Here is a 23,451-nt window from a genome sequence, read left to right as displayed (position 1 = left end):
AAAATACTAGTATACTACCATATGCCCAAAAAAATTCCATATGCCAAAATCCATTTTGCCATATACCAAAAGCCATTTTGCCATATGCCAAAAAACTGCTGTATGCCAAACGCCATTTTGCCATATGCCTTAAAAAATTCCATAGGCCAAAAGCCATTATGCCATATGAAAAAAAACTGCTATGTGCCCGAAAAAATGCCATATGCCAAAAGCCATTTTGCCATATACCAAAATAGTGTCATATCCCAAAAGCCATTTGCCATATGCCAAGAAAACTGCCACATGACAAAATCTATTTTACCATATACAAAAAAACTGCCATATGCCAAAATCCATTTTGCCATATACAAAAAACTGTCATATGACAAAAGCATTTAGCCGTATGCCAAAATACTAGTACACTGCTATATGCCCAAAAAAATTCCATATGCCAAAATCCATTTTGCCATATACAAAAAACTGCCATATACCAAAAGCCATTTTGCCATATACCAAAAAAAAAGTGCCATATCCCAAAAGCCATTTGCCATATGCCAAGAAAACTGCCATATGTCAAAATCTATTTTGCCATACACAAAAAACTGCCATATGCCAAAAATCCATTTTGCCATACACAAAAAACTGCCAGATACCAAAAGCAATTTTGCCATATGCCAAAAAACTGCTATATGCCAAAAGCCATTTTGCATTATACCAAAAAAGTGCCATATTCCAAAAGCCATTTTTCCATACGTCAAGAAAACTGCCATATGAAAAAAGCCATTTTGCAATATGCAAAAAAAAAAAAAAAAAAAACTAACTAAAACCTTTGAATTTTTACAGATGAAAATATTTTGTGTATTCGTTGACATAAATCAGCCGAAGACTAACGTATTTTGAAATGACTTAAATACAGTGTTGTTAATAACGGCGTTACAATATAACGGCGTTACTAACGGCGTTATTTTTTTCAGTAGTGGGTAATCTAATTAATTACTTTTCTCATCTTGGCAACGCCGTTACCGTTACTGAGGACGGAAAGGCATGCGTTACTATGCATTACTATATTGGTCGAAAAGTCTGAGGGAGATGGACTCACCAAGACGACAGAGCAGAGCAGGAGCGGGGAGGAGGCAAGAAAGTTGTGGCGCCGAGCAAACGCGATGCTAGGTAGCTCCAATAATACATGTTGTAGCCGATAGCCGACAAACTACGCCCGCATGTTATGGTAGATATGGTAGACATGGTAGATATCACATGTACTGTATATAGATATAACTAGATGCAACTGACAGACATGGCACTGGATGCGTTAGTAGACAGCCGCCATCTTAAAGCAGTAGGCTTTTTAGGACGGCTCTGTTGTAGAGAACCTTCCTAGCGAACCTAAGTAACTTTTTATCTAAAATACTTCTAAATCGGCAAAATCTTGACTTGAATCTATCTTTAAATGATGAAACAGTTTTAAAACGTTCATATGTCGAAAGTAGAGAGAAGGGAACTAATGCAATAATGGGAACAATTTTAACAACTTTTAACAGTTGATTCAGGGTAAAGGGTAAATTAGGGTAAAGAATTGGGCTCGGGCCAGTTGTACCAAAAACCTCCACAAAAAACTTCACATAGTGTGGCCAATGTTTTTTTTTTTTTTTTTTTTTTTTTTTTGAGGGGGAAAAAAAAAAGTAATTATCACCAATTACTTTGCCAAGTAACTAATTACTCTTACATTCAGGTAATTGAGTTACTAACGCAATTACTTTTTGGGAGAAGTAATTTGTAACTATAATTAATTACTTTTTTTCAGTAAGATTAACAACACTGCTTAAATATGACCAAGACGAAGTATTTAGTCCAAAAGTCTAAGATTAAGACGAATAAAAAGGGCTTCCAAAAGCAACAGTGTTTGGTAGTTCATGTGTTAATCACAACAAATGTCTCAAAGGGCTTCACGGGCCCACAGTTGAGAGACAATTTCGACATCCTCTGATCTGAACCCCCAAAAGAGACAGGAAAACCAAAAACCCCAATAGAGGGAAATAGGAAACCCTGGGAACGGCCACAGATGGGAGATCCCCACTCTACAGTCCAGAATTACCAAACTTTTTTGTTTAGTAGTTTAGTTGAAATATATGCCATTTAAATTCTTTCAACAACCCTATTTTGCATGAACATTTATCTTAGCCTTTGTCTTTTCCTGAAATGTATTTGAAGTTCTTTTATTTCTTTTAGTGATTCACTTTTCCAGAGCTAAGGCGGATGTTTGTTAAGACAAATGGGCAACTTTTAGAGAGGGAACTCTGATGCACAGTGTCCTAAGCAGCTGGACAAACATCTGTCTCCTGTTATATCAGCACCTCCATATGTGTGTGTTGGGGAGGGGGGCCGTGTTGGTTAACGCAGGAAGTGCCGCAGACTATTCACCCCCTCCAGAGCCACACACAAAGTAATACACAACAGGGAGTTTATTTTCTTACAAACATTCCATTCCATTAGTAGACGGGGAGCCTTCTAAAAAGCAGGACTATGACTATGGGACAACTTTCAAGTGCTGGAGTTTTTGGGGGGAATTTCTCACATTACTGCATAAAATCACCATCAAATATTATCTGATCTTTGTCAAAATCACACAGATGTAAAAACAGTTTCTGCTTTAACTAAAACCACCCAAACATTTATAGGTTTTCATATTTTAATGAAGAGAGCATGCAAACAATGACGGGCGGGGGGGGGGATAAGTAAGTGAACCCTCTGCCTAAGGAGACTTAAAGAGCAATTGAAACCAATTCTTACCAAACAAATTAAGTCAAGTGCGTGCCCGATCACTGATGAGTGGTTTTAAGCTGCCCTGCGAATTGTCTTGATGAGAAGCATTGTCCGAGCATCATCGCTCAGTAAAAGGAGCTGTATGAAGACCTGCAATCAAGGATTTTTGGTTCATATAAAGCTGGGAAAGGATACAAAACCATCTGTAAAAGTCTACATGTTCATCAATCGACACTTAAAAAAGTTGTCTATAAATGGACAGAGTTTGGCACTATTGCTTCTCTGGCCGTCCACCAAAGATGATGCCAATAGTTCAGCACAGAATACTCAGAGAGGTAAAAAAAGAACCCTTGAGTGCCGTCTAAAGACTTACAGAAATCACTGGCACAGTGCAATATCTCTGTGCACACATCAACTTTATGTAAAACTATGGCCAAAAACAGTGTTCATGGGAACTCCATGGAAGAAGCCACTACTGTCTAAAAAAAAAATTGTTGCTCGTTTCATGTTCGCAAAAAGGCACTTGGACACTCCACAGAAGTTTTGGCAAAGTATTTTGCGGACTGATGAAACCAAAGTTCAATTGTTTGGGAGTAACACACAACGTAATGTGTGGAGGAAAAATGGAAACCCTCACCAACATCAACACCTCATCCCCACTGTGAAGCATGGTGGACGGAGCATCATGATTTGGGGCTGTTTTGCTTCCCCAGGGCCTGGACAACTTGCAATTATTAATGGAAGAATGAATTCAAATGTTCATCTGGATGTTTTTCAGGAAAACCTGAGGCCGTTTGTCAGACAGTTGAAGCTAAAAAGAGGATCAAGACAATGATCCAAAAAACAGAAGTAAATCAACTTCAGATTGGTTTCAGAAGAACAAAATATACCTTCTGGAGAGGCCAAGTCAACACACCTAAACACAACGATTCATGCCAGACATCCCAGGAATCTGACTGAACTACAGCAGTTTTGTAGAGAAGAATTGGCCAAGATTAGTCCTGATTGATGTGCCAGACTGATCTGCAGCTACAGGAAGCGTCTGGTTGAAGTTATTGCTGCCAAAGGGGGGGCCCCACAAAATATTAAATGTGATTGTTTACTTACTTATTGTTCCCCCTTCTGTCATTGTTTGCATACTATCCTCATTAAAATATGAAAACCTATAAATGTTTGGGTGGTTTTAGTTAAAGCAGACACTGTTTTTTCATCTGTGAGGTTTTGACAAAGATCAGATCACATTTGATGGTGATTTTATGCAGAAATGTGAAATTCCAAAAGGTTCAGATACTTTTTCATACCACTGTATGTTATTCTGCTTTTTATTCTTCCACTTCTTATTATTGATGATAGCTTTAAAGCTACAATCTATGTTATTCTGTTTCATATTCTTATTATGATTATAATACTCTTTAGTCTTATTCTCCTCTCTTTTTCGGTACTCTACTCTTTCCACACGCTTTCAGCTATCGACCCCATTCCAACGTAAACTTATATATATAGCACCAAAACGTCTAATCACTCCTGTTGATTTCCAACGCAATTGACTCGATGTCAACAGGAAGTGACCCCAAAAGGCCCCCAAATCAACAGGAAATGACCCAATATGAACAGGAGGTGACCCTGAAATACCCCCAAATTAACAGGAAATGACACTGGGTAGCTTCAAAATCAAAAGGAAGTGACCCTGGGATACTTCAGAATCAACAAGGAGTGACCCAATATGTACAAGAAGTGACCCCGAAACGCCCCTAAATCAACAGGAAGAGACCCCAAAATCCCCCCATATCAACAGGAAGTGACCCAATATGAACAGGAAGTGAATCCAAACTTCCCCAAAAGCAACAGAAAGTGACCCAATATACAAACCACCACAAAGCTATCTTCTCAATTTCTCCAGAAATTCCCTTTCCTGGTTGTTAAAGCTTTTTTATTCTCAAATAGATAATATCGGCCCCCCCAATTTTTTTTTTTTTTTAAACGATATTGGATAATGTCGGTATCAGTCCAATACGCATATTGCCTTCGAGGTGAATGTAGAAGCCTTCTGCCCTTGTACAGGGGCTGGTGACATCTTTTGCAAAAGAGTTATGCTTGTCTCCAAAATTAGATGCTTGGGATTTTTTATGTGAGCAGACCATTTGCATCCATGGTGCAATAATTAAATGGTGTTATACTTGTGTAGCGCTTTTCTACCTCTCAAGGTACTCAAAGCGCTTTACACTACATTGCCATCTACCTACTGGTGACACAGCACCAGGAGCAATGCGGGGTTAAGTATCTTGCTCAAGGATACTTAGGCGAGTTCATCAGGGTGGAGAATCGAACACACAACCTCTGGGTTGGGGGACAACTACTCCACCACTGAGCCACGCCATCCCACAATGAACAATAAATTATTACAAAATAATGAATTATAAATTCATTACATATAACTACTGCGTTACCAGAAAGAAATAGTCACGAAGAAAACTTCAAAAGTAATCAAATCCAAAAATCTGTGGCAAAGCCCAAAAAATGCATCTTGGGACAACTCATGAACTGTGATTGTTTTACTGTACTATATAACCCGTTAAAATAATTACACAAAAATCGTGAAATTCAGTCAAGAACAATCTACAGAAATTCATCCATTCAAAGAGCATGAGTGGCCTCTAGTGGATAAAACATATTTCCTACCATGAAATTAAAACAATCAGATTGGTGCCAAATAAAAAATGCGAGAGAGGTTGAAATCCACGCTTTCCACTAACGTTGCGACATCTTGTTCATGAAACTGGTTGAGCCACAGTGACATCTCTGGCAAAATTAACATGAATGTTTAATTACCTGCAGATGGCTGACAATGCAGAATGGTTCAGGATGAGTTAGTCCGCAGGTTGAGGTTGACGAAAGTTGGTGCGCTCGCCCAATTAGAAGATCTCCTGTTGCAGGGTAACAGCTGCCCTCGGTGCAGACATCACTGAGCTCTGGTAGGCTGATATGATCCTGGTCTTGGCCCACCACAAGCTTAACTTGAGCCAAGGTGAGCACTTGCAGAGCTATGAGCAAGACTGGTCAATGAGCGTGATCGATTGCAGGCAACAAAGACCGCTTCTTGGCCAATCAGCACATTAGTTTTTGAGCACATGACACTCACCCTTCGTGAGCACATAAATATTGAGTTAATATATACAATATATGTTACAATTATATGTCATGTTTTTGTACATCAAATTGTAAGGAAAAATATGGGAACGGAACAAACAAATGGAGGACAAACATCTGCTTCATAACCGCAATTGACAATTTGAAAAACACAAACAGATGTATACAATACATCGGCTGAGTTTGACTTTTGTGGGAGGGAGGGTAAAACATGTTGATAACCATGAAATGCAGTGTCAGCAATGAAATTAATTTACTATATTATGCATATGTATATATGTGTATATATACAGTATGTATGTATGTAAGTATAAATATATATATATATATATATATATATATATATATATACATATATACACACCGTGTACTGTACATATACACAGCGGCACGTTGGCTGAGTGGTTAGCACGTCTGCCTCACAGTTCTAAGATCAAGGGTTCAATCCCGGGCTTCGGCCTTCCTGTGTGGAGTGTGCATGATCTCCCCGTGCCTGCGTGGGTTTTCTCCGGGAACTCCGGTTTCCTCCCACATCCCAAAAACATGCATGGTAGGCTGATTGAACACTCTAAATTGTCCGTAGGTATGAGTGTGTGCATGAATGGTTGTATGTCTCCTTGTGCCCTGCAATTGGCTGGCAACCAGTTCAGGGTGTCCCCTGCCTACTGCCCGTAGTTAGCTGGGATAGGCTCCAGCACCTCCGCGACCCTTGTGAGGAAAAGTGGCATGGATAATGAATGAATGAATGAATAGACACCGTAATTTCTGGACTATAAGGCACACCTGACTATAAGCCGCCACCCACCAAATTTGACACGAAAAAGGCATTTGTTCATAGATAAGCAGCACTGGACTATAAGTCGCTGGTGTCCTCGCTGTATTTTGGGATATTAACACGAAAATATTTTAACCGGTAACACTTTATTTGACTTCATAAGACTGTGATAAAACCAAATGAACGGCTATGAAGCTTTGAATCAATTTGAACAATTAATTCAAGGAGCATCATTTTGCCATCACTGCCCGCTTAGTGGAGGAGACAGTCAACCTCTGCTGCCACCTGCCGTCAACACTGTTGTCGTCCAACATGCCTCCTAGCTAGATAACAATCAAAATTCATGTTCTGTACTGATTATTTCTTCAGTTACTGTTCCAGTTGTTTCATTAATTGCTAGTTAGCTACTTTATTTGGCGCTGTAAGACCATAACACCATCAAAATTATGACATTACATTACTACAACCATTAATAAATGCTTTTGGCAAATGTCAAATTATCTCACTTGTAAAATGAATGCAAAAGATCCAAGCTGGACATAAATAGAGTTGGTGACATAATTTGCCAGATGACACTTAATGACATATAAGCATTCATTATTGCTCATGATAGTGTCATGTCATAATTATGGCTGTCTTATGACGCCGCTGTCAAATAAAGTGTTATCCATTCACCCAAATAAATAATCAAATAAGCCGCACTGGACTATTGGCCGCAGGATTCAAAATGGGGGGGAAAAGTAGCGGCTTATCGTCCAAAAATTATGAGCTTGAGGGTTCTGCGCAGGATCTTAGCTGTCCCTAGGATTGCGCTCTTCTGAACGGAGATGTCGGACGTTGTTCCTGGTACCTGCTGAAGCCATGCACCCAGCTTGGGGGTTACTGCCCCTAGTGTCCCGATCACTACTGGCACCACTGTCCCACATTTTCTCCAACCCTTCCTTCAACCCTTGATTTCTCTAGCTATATTATACTGTGTACATATATACTGGACTGTCTCAGAAAATTAGAATACACAATATTCTAATTTTTTGAGACAGTCCTGTGTATATATACAGGACTGTCTCAGGAAATTAGAATACACAATATTCTAATTTCCTGACTGTCTCAGGAAATTAGAATATTGTGTATTCTAATTTCCTGAGACAGTCCAGTATATATATATATATATATATATATATATATATATATATATATATATATATATATATATATATATATATATATATATATATATATATATATATATATATATATATATATATATATATTAGGGCTGTCAAAATTATCGTGTTAACGCGCGGTAATAAATTTTTTAAATTAATCACGTTAAAATATTTGACGCAATTAAGGCACATGTCCCGCTCAGACAGTATTCTGCCTTTTGGTAAGTTTTACAGCAAGGTTTTTTGTGCTGTCTAACAGCGAACTCTTGTGGTCGCTTTGCGACATGGTTTATTGCTTTCTTGCCAGTTCAATATGGCTGCACGACGTCTCGGGCTGACGCCTACGTTGTAATGTTGTGCTTATATGATCCTTGGACAAGATATGTCCGTAAGTATGGTTGTTGTAAAGAATGTACATATTATGTTAGTAAGCGAAATGTTATATTTTTTGTATGAGACGCTTTTTGTTTATGTTTAGTGAACCTGTATAGCGTGCTAAGCTAACGTTGTTGCTAATGCAATGCTTGTGTACTTTTTTTTGTAGTTTCACTACGGTCTAAAGAGGACAGTGGTTTGAGGCCATTTTATTAATAAATCAGATGAAAAAGGAAGAAGTCTGATTATTAAGGTGTCGTTCACTAGCTGTCTAGCTTTGGAAAAAGTAGATGCTTCGGAGTGAGGACAGCATAGACAGATTTAAATGACAGTAGAGTGAAATGCCCACTACAGTCCTTATGTACCGTATGTTGAATGTATATATCCATCTTGTGTCTTATCTTTCCATTCCAACAAATTATTTTACAGAATATATATATAATTTACAGAAAAATATGGCATATTTTATAGATGGTTTGAATTATATCTATATCTATATATCTATATCTATATCTATATCTATATATATATATATATATATATATACATTAGGGCTGTCAAAATTATCGCATTAACGGGCGGTAATTAATTTTTAAAATTAATCACGTTAAAATATTTGACACAATTAACGCACATGTCCCGCTCAGACAGTATTCTGCCTTTTGGTAAGTTTTACAGCAAGGCTTTTTGTGCTGTCTAACGGCGAACTCTTGTGGTCGCTTTGCGACATGGTTTATTGTTTTCTTGCCAGTTCAATATGGCTGCACAACGTCTCGGGCTGACGCCTACGCTGTAATGTTGTGCTTATATGATCCTTGGACAAGATTTGTCCGTACGTATGGTTGTTGAAAAGAATGTACATATTATGTTAGTAAGCGAAATGTTATATTTTTTGTATACATATATAGATAGATAGATAGATAGATAGATAGATAGATAGATAGATAGATAGATAGATAGATAGATAGATAGATAGATAGATAGATAGATAGATAGATAGATAGATAGATAGATAGATAGATAGATAGATAGATAGATAGATAGATAGATAGATAGATAGATAGATAGATAGATAGATAGATAGATATGAAAGTGTACCTCATTTGTTTTATGGTTGCCCATTAGAGCAAAGTTTTGGACTGATCTTCAAAAGTATATTTTATTTCATACCAGACAAAAGGTTGGATTAAAAGGAAAAACAATTATTACAGTATTGAATCCAAAGATAAAAATATATATACAATATTAAATCTTTATATATTGCTGGGGAAATATCACATTCATAAATCTAAATTTCAATACGTAAATTCAGACTTTAAATTATTTTTGTTTGAAATTGAATCGTATTTTACATCACCTAATATGATACAGAATAATAAATGCAAGTTTGTTCTAAACGCTTATGCTTATGAGAGGAAATATTGTTGATAAGGGTTTTTCTTTATTACTGTTGTTTGGTATGTATATACGTATGTATGTCTTTATGTATGTATGTCTATTGTTCAATAAAAAATTAAATAATAATAATAATAATAATAATTCTATACCCTTTTTATAATTTTATACCCTTACATGTTAATTTCAAAGCATCTGTAAGCCAAATGGGAAAACAATACTGGTTAACAAGGACATGTGCTTTGAGTTTATTAAAAAAGAAACAAAGAAAAAAATCAGACCAAATCAGCAACATATTTTCCAGCGTATTACGTTTAAACGCAAATAAAGCTTTTTACGAGTGATTGGCTTCCTATTAGTATATAAAGATATTTAAAGTTTCTCACCGAGGAGAAGTACGAGAGCAGAACTCAGCATCTTGATCATCATCACACGGATGAGAAGCTCAAACATAACTTCCAACCTTTCGAATTGATCCAACCTGGTCCTGAACTCCGCCTCCGTTGAAGCAAGTCAACGTTACCCCAACAAACATGCATCCGGTACAACCTTTCAAAATAAATTATAATGCCAAGTACTTCGTAAATAGTCGACCGTTTCGCTATTAACCTGACAAGGTTTTGACCGGGATTAGGTCTGCAAATACTCCAAAATGTAGTGTGTTGTTCAACTGTATGTAATGTGTAACAGTATGTAAATATCGCGTAAAGAAAAAAAATAGTCATTGATTTGATTTCAGTGATGACAAAGATATTTGCTCTCAGATTGTCTTAACTTTACCATTTGCTTTGAGCAGTGAGATTTTGTTTAACTTGCTGGCGAACACTTTGATGTGAGTACCTCACGCAGAAAGTCATTCTTGAATGAAATCTAATCGCTTCCTTTTTATCATTTGTGTCAGTTTACTGTAATAAGTAGCACATGGCACCGATTCCCCTGTGTCCCACTGAAACGCTGAAATTAACTGATTGTCGACCAGTTTTGACATGAATTGACTTTTTGATTTGTTTCTACATTGTTTATTTTTCAGCTCAGTTCAGAACACCCCCCACCACACATTCCTCAATGCCTTGTCTCACTACCCCCCAGTAAAACAGCAGTAATCTCACCTGCAAGAACAAAGGATGAGTGTCTGTCTGGGAGGGGGGATGTTTGAGAATGTGACCCCCCACCTGAACATCTGAAGACTCATTCAGTACCCGCTGCCTTGTGTAGTAGGTAATTATAATGACTCCCGACCTGTAGTGGCCTGCAGAGCGGAGCAGGGAGACAAAAAGAAGTTTGTTTGCAAAGCAAGGTTGCCTACGGGGAGCACAAAGATCAACAATTTGATTTAACAAAAATAAAATAATAATAATATATATAGATTTTTTTCTATTACTAAATAATGTTCAGCACTTATTCCTGTTATTTTCTACCATGTACCCCTCAAGGAACCCCTGTCGATTTGCATGTAACTTTTAAGGATTACTGTTCTTTTTTTCCTGCTACAAAATAACCAACACAGCAGATGAGTGATCACGTCCATTTTTTTATTCCACTTCACAAATGTGTTGTCATTGACCCTTAAAGGGGAAATGTGAACTAAGGTTGGCCAACCATGTTTTTGAATAATATCAATGGCTAAACAATTATAAGCATATTTTCATAATTTTTTTTAACGCAACCCTTCCAGATTCTTTCTTTAACCCATAGCAATGCCCTTGACAACGAAAATGCTTTTCTTCGGCAATCTTCGGAAATCTTCGGAAATTACGTCACACCGGGAAGTGCGAGGGAAGTCCGCCATAGAACAGTATTGTTTGTTGCATTGCTTCTCGGTAAGATGCCACGGCGGTGTGTGGCGATGTTTTGTTCTCACTCAAACGAAAAGTTGTATGAGTGGCCAAAGGATAGCAGGGCACGTAAATGGACATCTTTCGTTCGCACGAAGCGAATGAATTTCATGCCATCATCGAGTACTGTTCTCTGTTGCAAACACTTCGAAGATGCCTGCTTCCTTAACCGGTCTGCTTATGATCAAGGATTTGCCAAAAAGTAAGTGTGATTTTTGGATAGATGACTGATGACTTTGTCAAAGCAGAGCTGCCAACTGTTGTAGAGTGAACAGTATAAGCTAGCGACGTTAGCCGAGGCTATCCCCGATCATAGTTGTTGTTGCGTTCGCTAGGTTAAGCGTGTTTAAATTGTGCGTCATCTACGATCTTGTCCGAAAGGGTTAACCCACTGTCAATCAGGAAATGGGTGTTGATGTGCACATAAGCGGGTCGGCGTCGCGGTAATTCACGGTCATGTTGCAGTAAGAGGCACACACAGCCGGTAAGTTTGTGCACCTTTATTTGTATATGTATTATGTATTTCCACCTTCATGCTTCAAGCATTGCATTCCATTTGTACGGTTCGCCGTTTCTTTCACGGTGATCGCTTGATAGCCTTCTAGTTTGTGTTTCGCCGCTTCGCGAGAGCCGCTGACAGGTGACAAGTGTTGCTTTTAATGTCTGGCAGCGAATCAGCGAGCGCGCAGGCCACACAGTGAATCATGGGAAATGTAGTCTCGGGACAACACTGAAGGGGTGCTTTGTAATCTGTTCGCTTGTGTGAAAAAAATACATTTCCTCACGCCATTAGACGCCACTTTGTTTTCTTATTGTTGCCACAATAAAGTGGAGAAAGCCATCGGCGACTGTGATATAGTGGATATTATTTAGTTGTAATACGGGAGTTCACCAGTAGAGTGTACGCATGTCATTTCGATGTGTCATTGTTTGTGCCTTACTCCTTCACTAAAAGAGAGAAAAGTTGTTGTTCAGAGTCACTTGGCAAGACGTTGAGTAAAGTTGTAAAAGCCAATAAAGGTGTCGTGTGGGTCACTCGGTCAAGATATAACAACGACTCATCTCCTTCTTTCCCCCCAACGTTTTTATATTATTATTTTATATGCACGAGAGCTGCCAGATCTGCCAAAATGAACATGAAGTCTGATTATTATTTTTTTTTAACAATGTAATCAGATAGACAAAAACATAAAATTATGTGCAAATTTCTGCATCTTCAAATCATGAAAATAATAACAGCCTATATCTTACCAATGTTGTAATCTCGATGGGTCTTGTATCCATTCCATGTCAAGAAGTCTAGGCACATTGTTTGCATCCTGATTAGCGTCTGGCTAATAACATAAAATTCCAATCTCCTCTTCTTCCTCCAACTCTTCAAAAACTTGGATCTCCTCCCTTGCGCTTCATCTATCGCTTATATCGCTGTTTGAATCATTGTTTGAAGGGCTTTGTATGGCGGCCGTATGTATGGAGGTGCCATCGCGTTCCCGGTGTGATGTATCACTTCCGGGTTCGTCCCCTTTCAGGCTCGAACTTCGGAAACGCGATTATTTTGTCAAATGTACAACATATAAATTATTTTTTCATGCTTTGGACAATGGACAATTGGACAATGTTTAATTACTTGTGACCCTATTTGGCATGTGAAGAAATTACTTCACATTACTGCTTTAAAAGCAGGGCCGTTCCTGACCAATTTGGTGCCCTAGGCAACATATTCCTCCCAACGCCCCCCCTCCCCACCCCCCAGTTATTTTCACCACACATATATAAACACTCGCACTGAAAAAGCATGTCATCTCTTTGTAATTTATTATATAAAAACAACAACAAGCAATTGCAGAAATTAAAAAGAAAAATGCTCTAACAGCTATTCAAAAACACCAATCAAAAACACATAAAGGAATAAAATAAATTCCAATTATTATTAAAATTTTATTAAACCTATAACACACTCACAGAACACTTTAAAATGCATCTTTTTTTTTTTTTTTTTTTTTTACCTTGACCTATAACCTTACTCTCCATGTCTTCACTGATACAACAGCATCTATTGCACATAAGACAGTTGTTTTGGAAGATGCACTTCTTTCTCCACTGGCAAATTGTGTGAGCGTAGGTACTGGACTTAGTAGGCTTGGCCTTGGTGCTTATGTGAATAAGTTGGTTGTAAAAGATGGCCCGGGATGTACAGGTGGAAGGAAAATATTTCAGAAGAGCATCTACGAAGAGAAGAAAGTGGAATGTTACATTATATTTGTCAAATAGTTGTTGATTGTGAAACCAGCATGACATCACAATAATAGCGCCTACATTCTTGCAGTTTACTGTACCTGGCTCTATCAGGTGCAAGGATCCGACCACTATCTGACGAACGAAGTTGAAAATAAAATAAATTCATGAAGCACTGCAACGACACAGGACCATCCAATAATAATGAATTAAAGAATACATGATAACAAACAAATTGAATATTATTTTTACATGAACGTAATTGCCATTTTAATGACTTAATGACACATTTAATAACAAATGTCCCCTCCTTGAGTCATCACCTTATCGTGGTCGAGGGGGTTGCGTGTCCCAATGATCCTAGGAGCTAAGTTGTCTGGGGGCTTTAAGCCTCTGGCAGGGTCACTCATGGCAAACAGGTCCTAGGTGAGGGGCCAGACAAAGCATGGTTCGCAAGACCCCTTATGATAAAAAATACTACAGGATTCAAATTTCCCTTGCCCGGACGCGGGTTACCGGGGCACCCCTCTGGAGCCAGGTCTGGGGGTGGGGCTGGAAGGCGAGCGTCTGGTGGCTGGGCCTTTTCCCATGGGGTCCGGCCGGGCACAGCCCGAAAAGGCAACGTGGGTCCGCCTTCCCATGGGCTCACCACCTGTGGACAAGGCCAAAGGGGTCAGGTGCGTAGTGATTTGGGCGGCAGCCAAAGGCGGGGGCCTTGGCGGTCCGACCCCCGGCTACATAAGCTAACTCTTGGGACATGGAATTTCACCTCTCTGGCGGGGAAGGGGCCCGAGCTGGTGTGTGAGGCAGAGAAGCTCCAACTTGATATAGTTGGACTTTCTTCCACACACAGTTTGGGTTCTGGTACCAGTCCTCTCGAGAGGGGTTGGACCCTCTTCCACTCTGGAGTTGCCTACGGTGAGAGGCGTCGAGCAGGTGTGGGCATACTTATTGCCCCCCGACTTGGTGCCTGTACGCTGAGGTTTACCCCAGTAGACAAGAGGGTAGCCTCCCTCCGCCTTCGGGTGGTGGGATGGGTCCTGACTGTTGTTTTTGCTTATGCACCAAACAGCAGTTCAGAGTAACCACCCTTTTTGGAGTCCTTGGAGGGTGTGCTGGAGAGCGCCCCCTCTGGGGACTCCCTCGTTCTGCTGGGGGACTTCAACGCTCATGTGGGTAATGACAGTGAGACCTGGAGGGGCATGATTGGCAGGAATGCCCCCCCCCCCGATCAGAACCCGAGCTGTGTTCTGTTATTGGCCTTCTATGCTCGTCACGGTTTGTCCATAACGAACACCATGTTCAAACATAAGGGTGTCCATATGTGCACTTGGCACCAGGACACCCTAGGCCGCAGTTCGATGATCGACTTTGTAATCGTGTCATCGGACTTGCGGCCGCATGTTTTGGACACTCGGGTGAAGAGAGGGGCGGAGCTTTCAACTGATCACCACCTGGTGGTGTGTTGGCTCTGATGGCGGGGGAAGAAGCTGGTCAGACCTGGCAGGCCCAAACGTATTTTGAGGGTCTGCTGGGAATGTCTGGCAGAATCCTCTGTCAGAAAGAGCTTCAATATCCACCTCCGGCAGAACATTTCCCTTGTCCCGGGGGAGGTGGGGGACATTGAGTCCGAGTGGACCATGTTCTGCTCCGAGTGTAAAGCGCTTTGAGCGCCTTGAAAGGTGGAAAAGCGCTATATAAGTATAACACCATTTACCATTCATTGTTGAGGCGGCCGACTGGAGCAGTGGCTGTAAGGTGGTTGGTGCCAGTCGTGGCGGGAATCCCCGAACCCGCTGGTGGACACCAGCGGTAAGGGATGCCGTCAGGCTGAAGAAGGAGGCCTACCGGGCCTTTTTGGCCTGTGGGACTCCGGAGGCAGCTGACAGGTACTGGCTGGCCAAGCGGACTGCAGCTACAGCAGTCGCCGAGGCAAAAACTCAGACATGGGAGGAGTTTGGCGAGGCTATGGAAAACGACTTCTGGACGGCTTCGAGGAAATTCTGATCCACCATCCGGCGTCTGCGGAGAGGAAAGCAGTGCACCATTAACACTGTATATAGTGAAGATGGGGTACTGCTGACCTCGACTTGGGACGTCGTGAGTCGGTGGGGAGAATACTTCGAAGAACTCCTCAATTCCACCGACACGCCTTCCTTTGAGGACGCACGGTCTGGGGACTCTGAGGTGGGCTCTCCGATCTCTGAGGTTGAAGTCACTGAGGTGGCTGGAAAGCTCCTCAGTGGCAAGGCCTCGGGGGTCGATGAGATTGCCCGGAGTTCCTCAAGGCTCTGGATATTGTGGGTTTGTCGTGGCTGACACGCCTCTACAACATTGCGTAGACATGGGGACAGTGCCTCTGGATTGGCAGACCGGGGTGGTGGTCCCCCTTTTAAAGAATGGGGACCGGATGGTGTGTTCCAATTATAGAGGGATCGCACTCGTCAGCCTCCCCGGTAAAGTCTATTCAGGGGTGCTGGAGAGGGTCTGTCAGGAAGTCGAATCTCGGATTCAGGAGGAGCAGTGTGGTTTTCGTCCAAGCTGTGGAACAGTGGACCAGCTCTACACCCTTGGCAGGATCCTTGAGGGGGCATGGGAGTTCGCTCAACCAGTCAACATGTGTTTTGTGGATTTGGAGAAGGCGTTCGACCGTGTGCCTAGGGGAGACCTGTGGAGGGTGCTCCGGGAGTACGGGGTACCGAGCCCCTTGGTAAGGGCTGTTCGGTCCCTGTACGACCGGTGTCGGAGTCTGGTCCGCATTGCCGGCAGTAAGTCGGATTCGTTCCCAGTGAGGATTGGACTCCGCCAAGGCTGCCCTTTGTCACCGATTCGGTTCATAATTTTTATGGACAGAATTTCTAGGTGCAGGCGAAGCGTTGAGGGTGTCCGGTTTGGTGGCCTCAGCATTGCATCGGTGCTTTTTGCAGATGATGTGGGGCTGTTGGCTTCATCAAGCCGTGACCTCCAACTCTCACTGGGGCGGTTCGCAGCCGAGTGTGAAGCGGTTGGGATGAAGATCAGCACCTCCAAATCCGAGACCGTGGTCCTCAGCCGGAAAAGGGTGGCATGCCCGCTCCGGGTCGGGAATGAGATCCTGCCCCAAGTGGAGGAGTTCAAGTATCCTGGGGTCTTGTTCAAGAGCGAGGGTAGGAGGGAGCGGGAGATTGACAGGCGGATCAGTGCCGCGTCTGCAGTGATGCGAACTCTGCACCGGTCCGTTGTGGGGAAGAAGGAGCTGAGCCAAAAGGCGAAGCTCTCAATTTACCGGTCGATCTACGTTCCTACCCTCTCTTTTTGTCACGAGCTGTGGGTCGTGACCAAAAGAACAAGACCCCGGATACAAGCGGCCGAAATGAGTTTCCTCCGCAGGGTGTCGGGGCTCTCCCTTAGAGATAGGGTGATAAGCCCGGTCATCCGGGAGGGGCTTGGTGTCGAGCCGCTACTCCTGCGCGTTGAGAGGAGCCAGTTGAGGTGGCTTGGGCATCTGGTTCGGATGCCTCCTGGACGCCTCCCTGGAAAGGTGTTCCGGGCATGTCCTACCGGCGGGAGGCCCCGGAGACAGCCCAGGACACGCTGGAGAGACTATGTCGCTCGGCTGGCCTGGGAACTCCTTGGAATCCCGCCGGAGGAGCTGGCTGAAGTGGCTGGGGAGAGGGAAGTCTGGGCTTCCCTGCTAAAGCTGCTGCCCCCGCGACCCGACCCCAGACTAAGCAGTAGATAATGGATGGATGGATGGGTGGGTGGATGGATGGGTGGATGGATGGATGGATGGATGGATGGATGGATGGATGGATGGATGGATGGATGGATGGATGGATGGATGGATGGATGGATGGATGGATAGCAAATGTTTCCATTTAAAGTTTCCATTTAGAGTCTCTGGTAAAATTACCGCATAACAGGAAACAGTGAAACGGGCAGAAGGCACAATAGAAAAATTATTTCATTATTATTTAAAGACTTAATACGATATATTTTGTTGTTGTTTTGTTCTATTGTCTTATACTGTATAATTTTTGGGAATACTGCTATCATCAAATATTATTTGAACATTTTTCTTGACGCCCTTTTGGACGCGTCAACGCACCTAGGCATTTGCGTAGCTCGCCTTATGGACCGCACAGGTCTGCTTAAAAGCCTGGGCTCATAGTAGGCTACTTGTGAATAAAACAGTAATGAAACAGCTGTATGGGTCATTTTTTCTAATTAGGTCCTATTTGGTTGTAACAGAGGGGACATTTTGTGCTAAGTTTAGCTTTGCTAGCATAGCAACTAATTGGATACTTGATGAGAAATGTATAATTTTACAAATAAACCTTTTGAAAAGATTAGACTATTAATTTCTTTGATATATAGCTGTAACAGTGTGGACACGTTATGATTCATCACAATAAACGTCAGTGGTGGATGAAGTCCTCACTTGTTTTTTCCTTAAGTAAAAGTACAGATACAGGTGCAAAAATACTTTAAAGTACAAGTACTCCACTAACAGTACAAAACTACTTGTTTTAAAATTTACTTTACAAGTAAAAATACAAGTATTTTCTCCGGATGCAAAATTTGTAATATAAGTATACTGTATATATTATATATTTTTTAAATTAATACTGTATATATATATATATATATATATATATGTATATATATATATATTAGGGCTGTCAAACGATTAACATTTTTAATCCAGTTAATTACAGCTTAAAAATTAATTAATCGGAATTAATCGGAATTAATCGCAATTCAAACCATCTATAAAATATGCCATATTTTTCTGTAAATTATTGTTGGAATGGAAAGATAAGACAAGATGGATATATACATTCAGCATACGGTACATAAGGGGACTGTATTTGTTTATTATAACAATAAATCAACAAGATGGCATTAACATTATTAACATTCTGTTAAAGTGATCCATGGATAGAAAGACTTGTAGTTCTTAAAAGATGAATATTAGTACAAGTTATAGAAATGTTATATTAAAACGCCTCTTAATGTTTTCGTTTTAATAACATTTGTAAAATTTTCAATCAAAAAATAAACTAGTAGCCCTATTCTGTCCTCAATGTGTGTGAGTACACAAATTAACAGATAGCGAACATAAGTTCCAAAAAGAAATCAGACGGTGTGGCAAAGTTGCATGGGCTTTACTGAAGTCATCTCTTTTTGACAGGCGCACGTTTCTTGTATTTTTGTAAAACTGAAAATAACAAGGCAATGTGTCAATAACTTGCATAAATCACAAAATAACATAAAATGTACACACACGTGTCCATTTGAGCAGTAGCACCAGCCAATTAGCTCATAAGCATCTAACAATGTAACTGCATTTCATCATAAATGTGAACAAATTCAAATACACATCATCAATAACTATCTAATGCTCATGAATATAAACAAAGGAGGAATATAACTCACAAGCGATGCATGTATTAGACACAAACAGTGTGATGGGGCTATGAGAACTGCCACTGAATACTGGATGCGGACGTTAGCTGGTCTGAATAGCACTGTCTATTAGGGTGAGTTCGCGTCGACATATAATCACGTCAGAAAAGCGCACCGAAACCCAAATAATCAGCTGCACTGAATCGCCAGCAGAGGGCGACATTACGCCACATAACATATGCAAGTCACACCCAAGTGCCAGCAGAGGGCGGAAAAACTCCATAAAACACAACAAGTTGGCCTTTTCACTGTACTGCCTAGTGCGTTAATTGCGTCAAATATTTTAACGTGATTAATTTAAAAAATTAATTAACGCCCGTTAACGCGATAATTTTGACAGCCCTAATATATATATATATATATATATATATATATACATATATATATATATATACATACATACATACATATTAGGGGTGTGACAAAATATCGAAATGGTGATATATCGTGATACTTTGTATCACCAAAAAGTTATCAATATGCTCCTGCCAAGAATCGAGATATCGTTTTAAAAAGGTGTCAATGTCTAAACGAAAAAATAAAAAGGAACCAAGAAGTTGCGACCAAAATCGTCCACCATAATAGTGTCTCAGTTAGCTCTAAGGCTGCATTGACTTTGCACGATGCCGAATCCATTTAGACTGGGAACGTTCGTTCATTCGAAACCAGAGCATTCACAGTCATTCTGTTCGATTTTCAGGGCATTTACAGGTCATTTCCTGTTGCGTTTGAGTCACTGCCTATTCATTTGGGAGATTCCCAGGTCACTTCCTGTTCTGTAACTCAAAATAAACAGGAAGTGACCCATAAAACACCCTAAAATCAACATGAAGTAACTGAAAATCAACAGGTAAATGACCTTAAATAGCCCCAAATTACCTCATTGCCTGGAATTGGCTGCCACTGACGGCCATAGACGTTCAATCTGTTTGAAGTGGGAGGGATGGTGGGAGTTCAAATGGATTGGACGTCTACTTGTGATAAACTCATTCCAATTCACAGCAGAAGCGTGTTTTTCTGTTTTTTAGTTGTTCTGAGAATATTCTAGAATGATTTCCTGACCAGTGTCTCGATAATCGTTGTATCGCCATATCGTCAGATCATCACTATCGTGAGCTTTGTATCGCGTATCGTATCGTGAGGTACCAAGAGGTTTCCACTCCAAATATATGTATATTGGTAGTCCCCAGGTTATGAACGAGTTCCATTCCTATGCTGACGACGTAACCCAAATTTCCACTTAAGTCGAAATTAACCCTATACTGTAAGTACCCCAAAATAACCCTAAATTTAAAAAATATCTATCCGAAACGTGTATTATATGTCATTGTATTGTCCTCGCCAGGATGTTGGAGCTAAGTCCTAGCTAGACAGCAAGCGAAGCTCCGAAATGACGATGTCAGATGTCCGTGTGGTTTGGTGACTTTATTCAGCTGCTCATGACATCAACACTTGCGGAATGAAACTAAAATAAAAATGAAATTAAATCAGTTTCATCTTTAATAACAGCAATTCAAATTTGCGTTAGTAACTAGCTGCTAATACAGCAATAACAGTCCACATAAACAATTAGCATGTATCAGTTAGTATTCGCACATCATCAAAAACAATTACAATAACTCGCCCTAAGTATTTGACCACAATCGAAAACGCTCAATAAACAGAACAAAAGGTGTTATATACAGGCATTGCTTCTGTGGATGTTTCACAAGCATCAAATGTGCGCGCAAACTTGCAGCTCTCCCCCCTCTTTCTTTGTGGGAGCAAATAGCTCTTCCTCGTGTGCGTGTGCATGCGTACGTCTCCGTGTGCGCAAATACGTTTTTGTGCGTGTGTACATGCGCTCTTCTTCATGGGCGCAAATATGTTTGTCTTCGTGGTGTTACGGCAAACTTGGAAAAGTCGATGCGGACCAAAGTGCGACCAGGAAACGGAAGTGGAGGGAAGGGTTTTTATTGAACAATGGCTATGGCTAGCCGCAGGTGCACTCCCAGGTCTGCCACACCCAGCCTGCCAAGGTTGAACTCATGCCACATAACAGGAAGTGTAAAAACAATAAAAGCCAGTAGAGGGGAGTGTGGGCTAGGACCACTACACGTGGTACATGCGCTCTTACTCGTGTGCAGAAGTACCATATTAGCCCAAATGTAAGACGATGTTTTTTGCATTGATATAAGACTCAAAAAGTGGGAGTCGTCTTATATTCGGGGTCTAGACATCATACCCATTCACAATGCTAGATGGCACCAGATATCATTGAAGTGAATGCTGAATTTGAGGAGTAATGTTCTGTCATGACAGATCTCAGCTACTTTCAAGTTTAACCAGTTTGCATTATTTTATTGCAGTGTTTTTCCTTATTCAGATTTGTTTCATGACTACAGTTACAGTTAGACCTCACTTTTAAGGTTAATGCAGTTATTGCAATTTTGTTGTTTTATCACAATAGATTGGTTTATTTACATTTCAAAAACCAGAAGCCATTCATTTACGGATGTGATTGCACTTTAGTTTACATATTCAAATGTTCAGATATTATGATTTTAATGAGGCAAAATAACATACTTTTTCTCTCAAATATATTGTTATAATCATTTGTTTCAGATGTACTGTAATTATTTTATGTATAAAAATTGATTTGGTGTTCAAAAAGTCTTTTTTCAAACTTGAGTCTTGAAAGAGAGGGGGTCGTCTTTTAATCAGGGCCGTGTTATATCCGGCCCAATACCTACCTGCTCTATGCTTCCTGTGCCAAAATAAAACTGGAGACTCCGGCATGCTTATTCACCACCACTTATTATTATCAGGGTGAAAATTTTGACAGAACACCGACTTTGGACGAGTTCGTCAAAACAATCATGACATTATCAACACGTAATTGCAAGGATAATTTGCGTTTTTTTTAGTTTTTTTACACTCCGTTAAATGTCCCTTCGCAAACCCGGAAGTGTGACATTGATTCCCCGACGCAACAGAGAAGACTATCCACAGCTAGCATAGCAGCACCAACGATGTCAGTGATATTTCCACCAAAGGTAACCATTCAGGATTGCTCTTTCGTGACGCTACAGATGGCAAAGGCTCCCAGGAAAGATGAACTACAATTAATCCCTACATGTTTGAACCTGAGGCGTCAGATGACGGCGATTTACTTGACACAGCAGATGTCGTCATGACGCCAATTGACAGCTCGACACTGAGAGGTAAGCCTAAATCCAGCATCGTGATTTTTTTATTGAAGAGAATGCAATTACATGGTTGTATATTTTTCCATGCTCTCCACATAGCTAAAACTGGATATTAGGTAATGGGACAGCTCCTACCGATCTAAATATGGTAAAGCTAGCCCAAATGTGGCTAAATGAACATGTTATTGATTTTTCAAAATAAATGACAAAAAGGTTTTATTTTCCAGGTGTTGCTATAACCGTCAAGTAATTACCCTTCCAAGAGTATGCCTGTGTCGTCAGGAAATCCCAGACGTGAGAGCCAAACTTGAGGAGGCTGAAGCATTGACAGGGGCATGAATTACATTTTAAAAAATGAAACCCTAAATTGTAAACAACATTGACACATTTTGTTGACTGTTTAATGTATTCTATCGGTATATAATATATTGTAATTATATTACATTCTGAAAAAATATTCAATAGGCCACAATAATAAATGATACCAGATTTATGTTGAATCAGCATCAGCTTTCGCTGTCAGATTGTGACGCAACATAGAAAGCTAAGTTATACCAAGCACACAATAGCAAACATCAAAGAACATAAATTTAGTAAGCAAAACTTAAGTTAGTAAGCAATACAAAGTTAGGATAGCAACAGACTAGCGCAACATTGAAAAATGAGGGAGGGGGAAATGACCTAGCACATTCAGAAAGTAAAAAGGGGTCAATGAAGTCTGAATATATTGAAAGTACTGTAATTCACTTAATAATGGGAGGGTTAATTCTATCCTTACAACATGGGAAGATAATCCAAATTACCAATATAATTGAAGTCATTACTATTTGAGCATCCTGAAAAGTTGCTAGTGTTATGTCCCTGCTGTCCCGATGCAAATCTACGCCCTTGCCCGAAATCAATCAAATTTAAAAAAAATTTAGGAGCTTGAACTCTTAATTTATAATAGTTTTGACGATTGATAAAATATATAAATAATAAAAATAGGTTGAATGAATATCTGTCCAGCTTTAGTGAAAATGCAGTTTATTTATAATAAGGACACATAAGGACACAAAAAGCACACTATAAAAATGACCAGCAGATTGCAGTAGACATCCTGTAAATTATTTGGCCAAGCTTTGCATGCCCTTTGTGAATGTATT

General features: G+C 40.4%; 1 protein-coding gene across 3 annotated transcripts in view; it reads right to left on the bottom strand.

Annotated features, from left to right (window-relative positions):
• The window catches only part of lamb1a (laminin, beta 1a), an 80,839-nt gene extending 70,748 nt beyond the window's left edge, over positions 1–10,091 (bottom strand). For 2 of the 3 annotated variants that reach the window (XM_057837370.1, XM_057837373.1), the window contains exons 1-2: positions 9,987–10,091; positions 5,572–5,783 (exon numbers count right to left, since the gene is read on the bottom strand). In XM_057837370.1, coding sequence (XP_057693353.1) covers positions 5,572–5,783; positions 9,987–10,053 — 279 coding nt within the window. In that variant the 5' untranslated portion in view covers positions 10,054–10,091. Of the gene's footprint in view, positions 1–1,078; positions 1,215–5,571; positions 5,784–9,986 lie in introns of those variants that run through there. The other variant, XM_057837371.1, reaches the window with a different exon arrangement.
• Between the last annotated feature and the right edge of the window lie 13,360 nt (positions 10,092–23,451).

The sequence above is a fragment of the Corythoichthys intestinalis genome, chromosome 5 (genome assembly GCF_030265065.1).
Source record: "Corythoichthys intestinalis isolate RoL2023-P3 chromosome 5, ASM3026506v1, whole genome shotgun sequence".
NCBI classification, from domain to species: domain Eukaryota; kingdom Metazoa; phylum Chordata; class Actinopteri; order Syngnathiformes; family Syngnathidae; genus Corythoichthys; species Corythoichthys intestinalis.
Note: the sequence above shows the minus strand (reverse complement) of the source record. Positions and strands in the feature narration are given on the sequence as shown.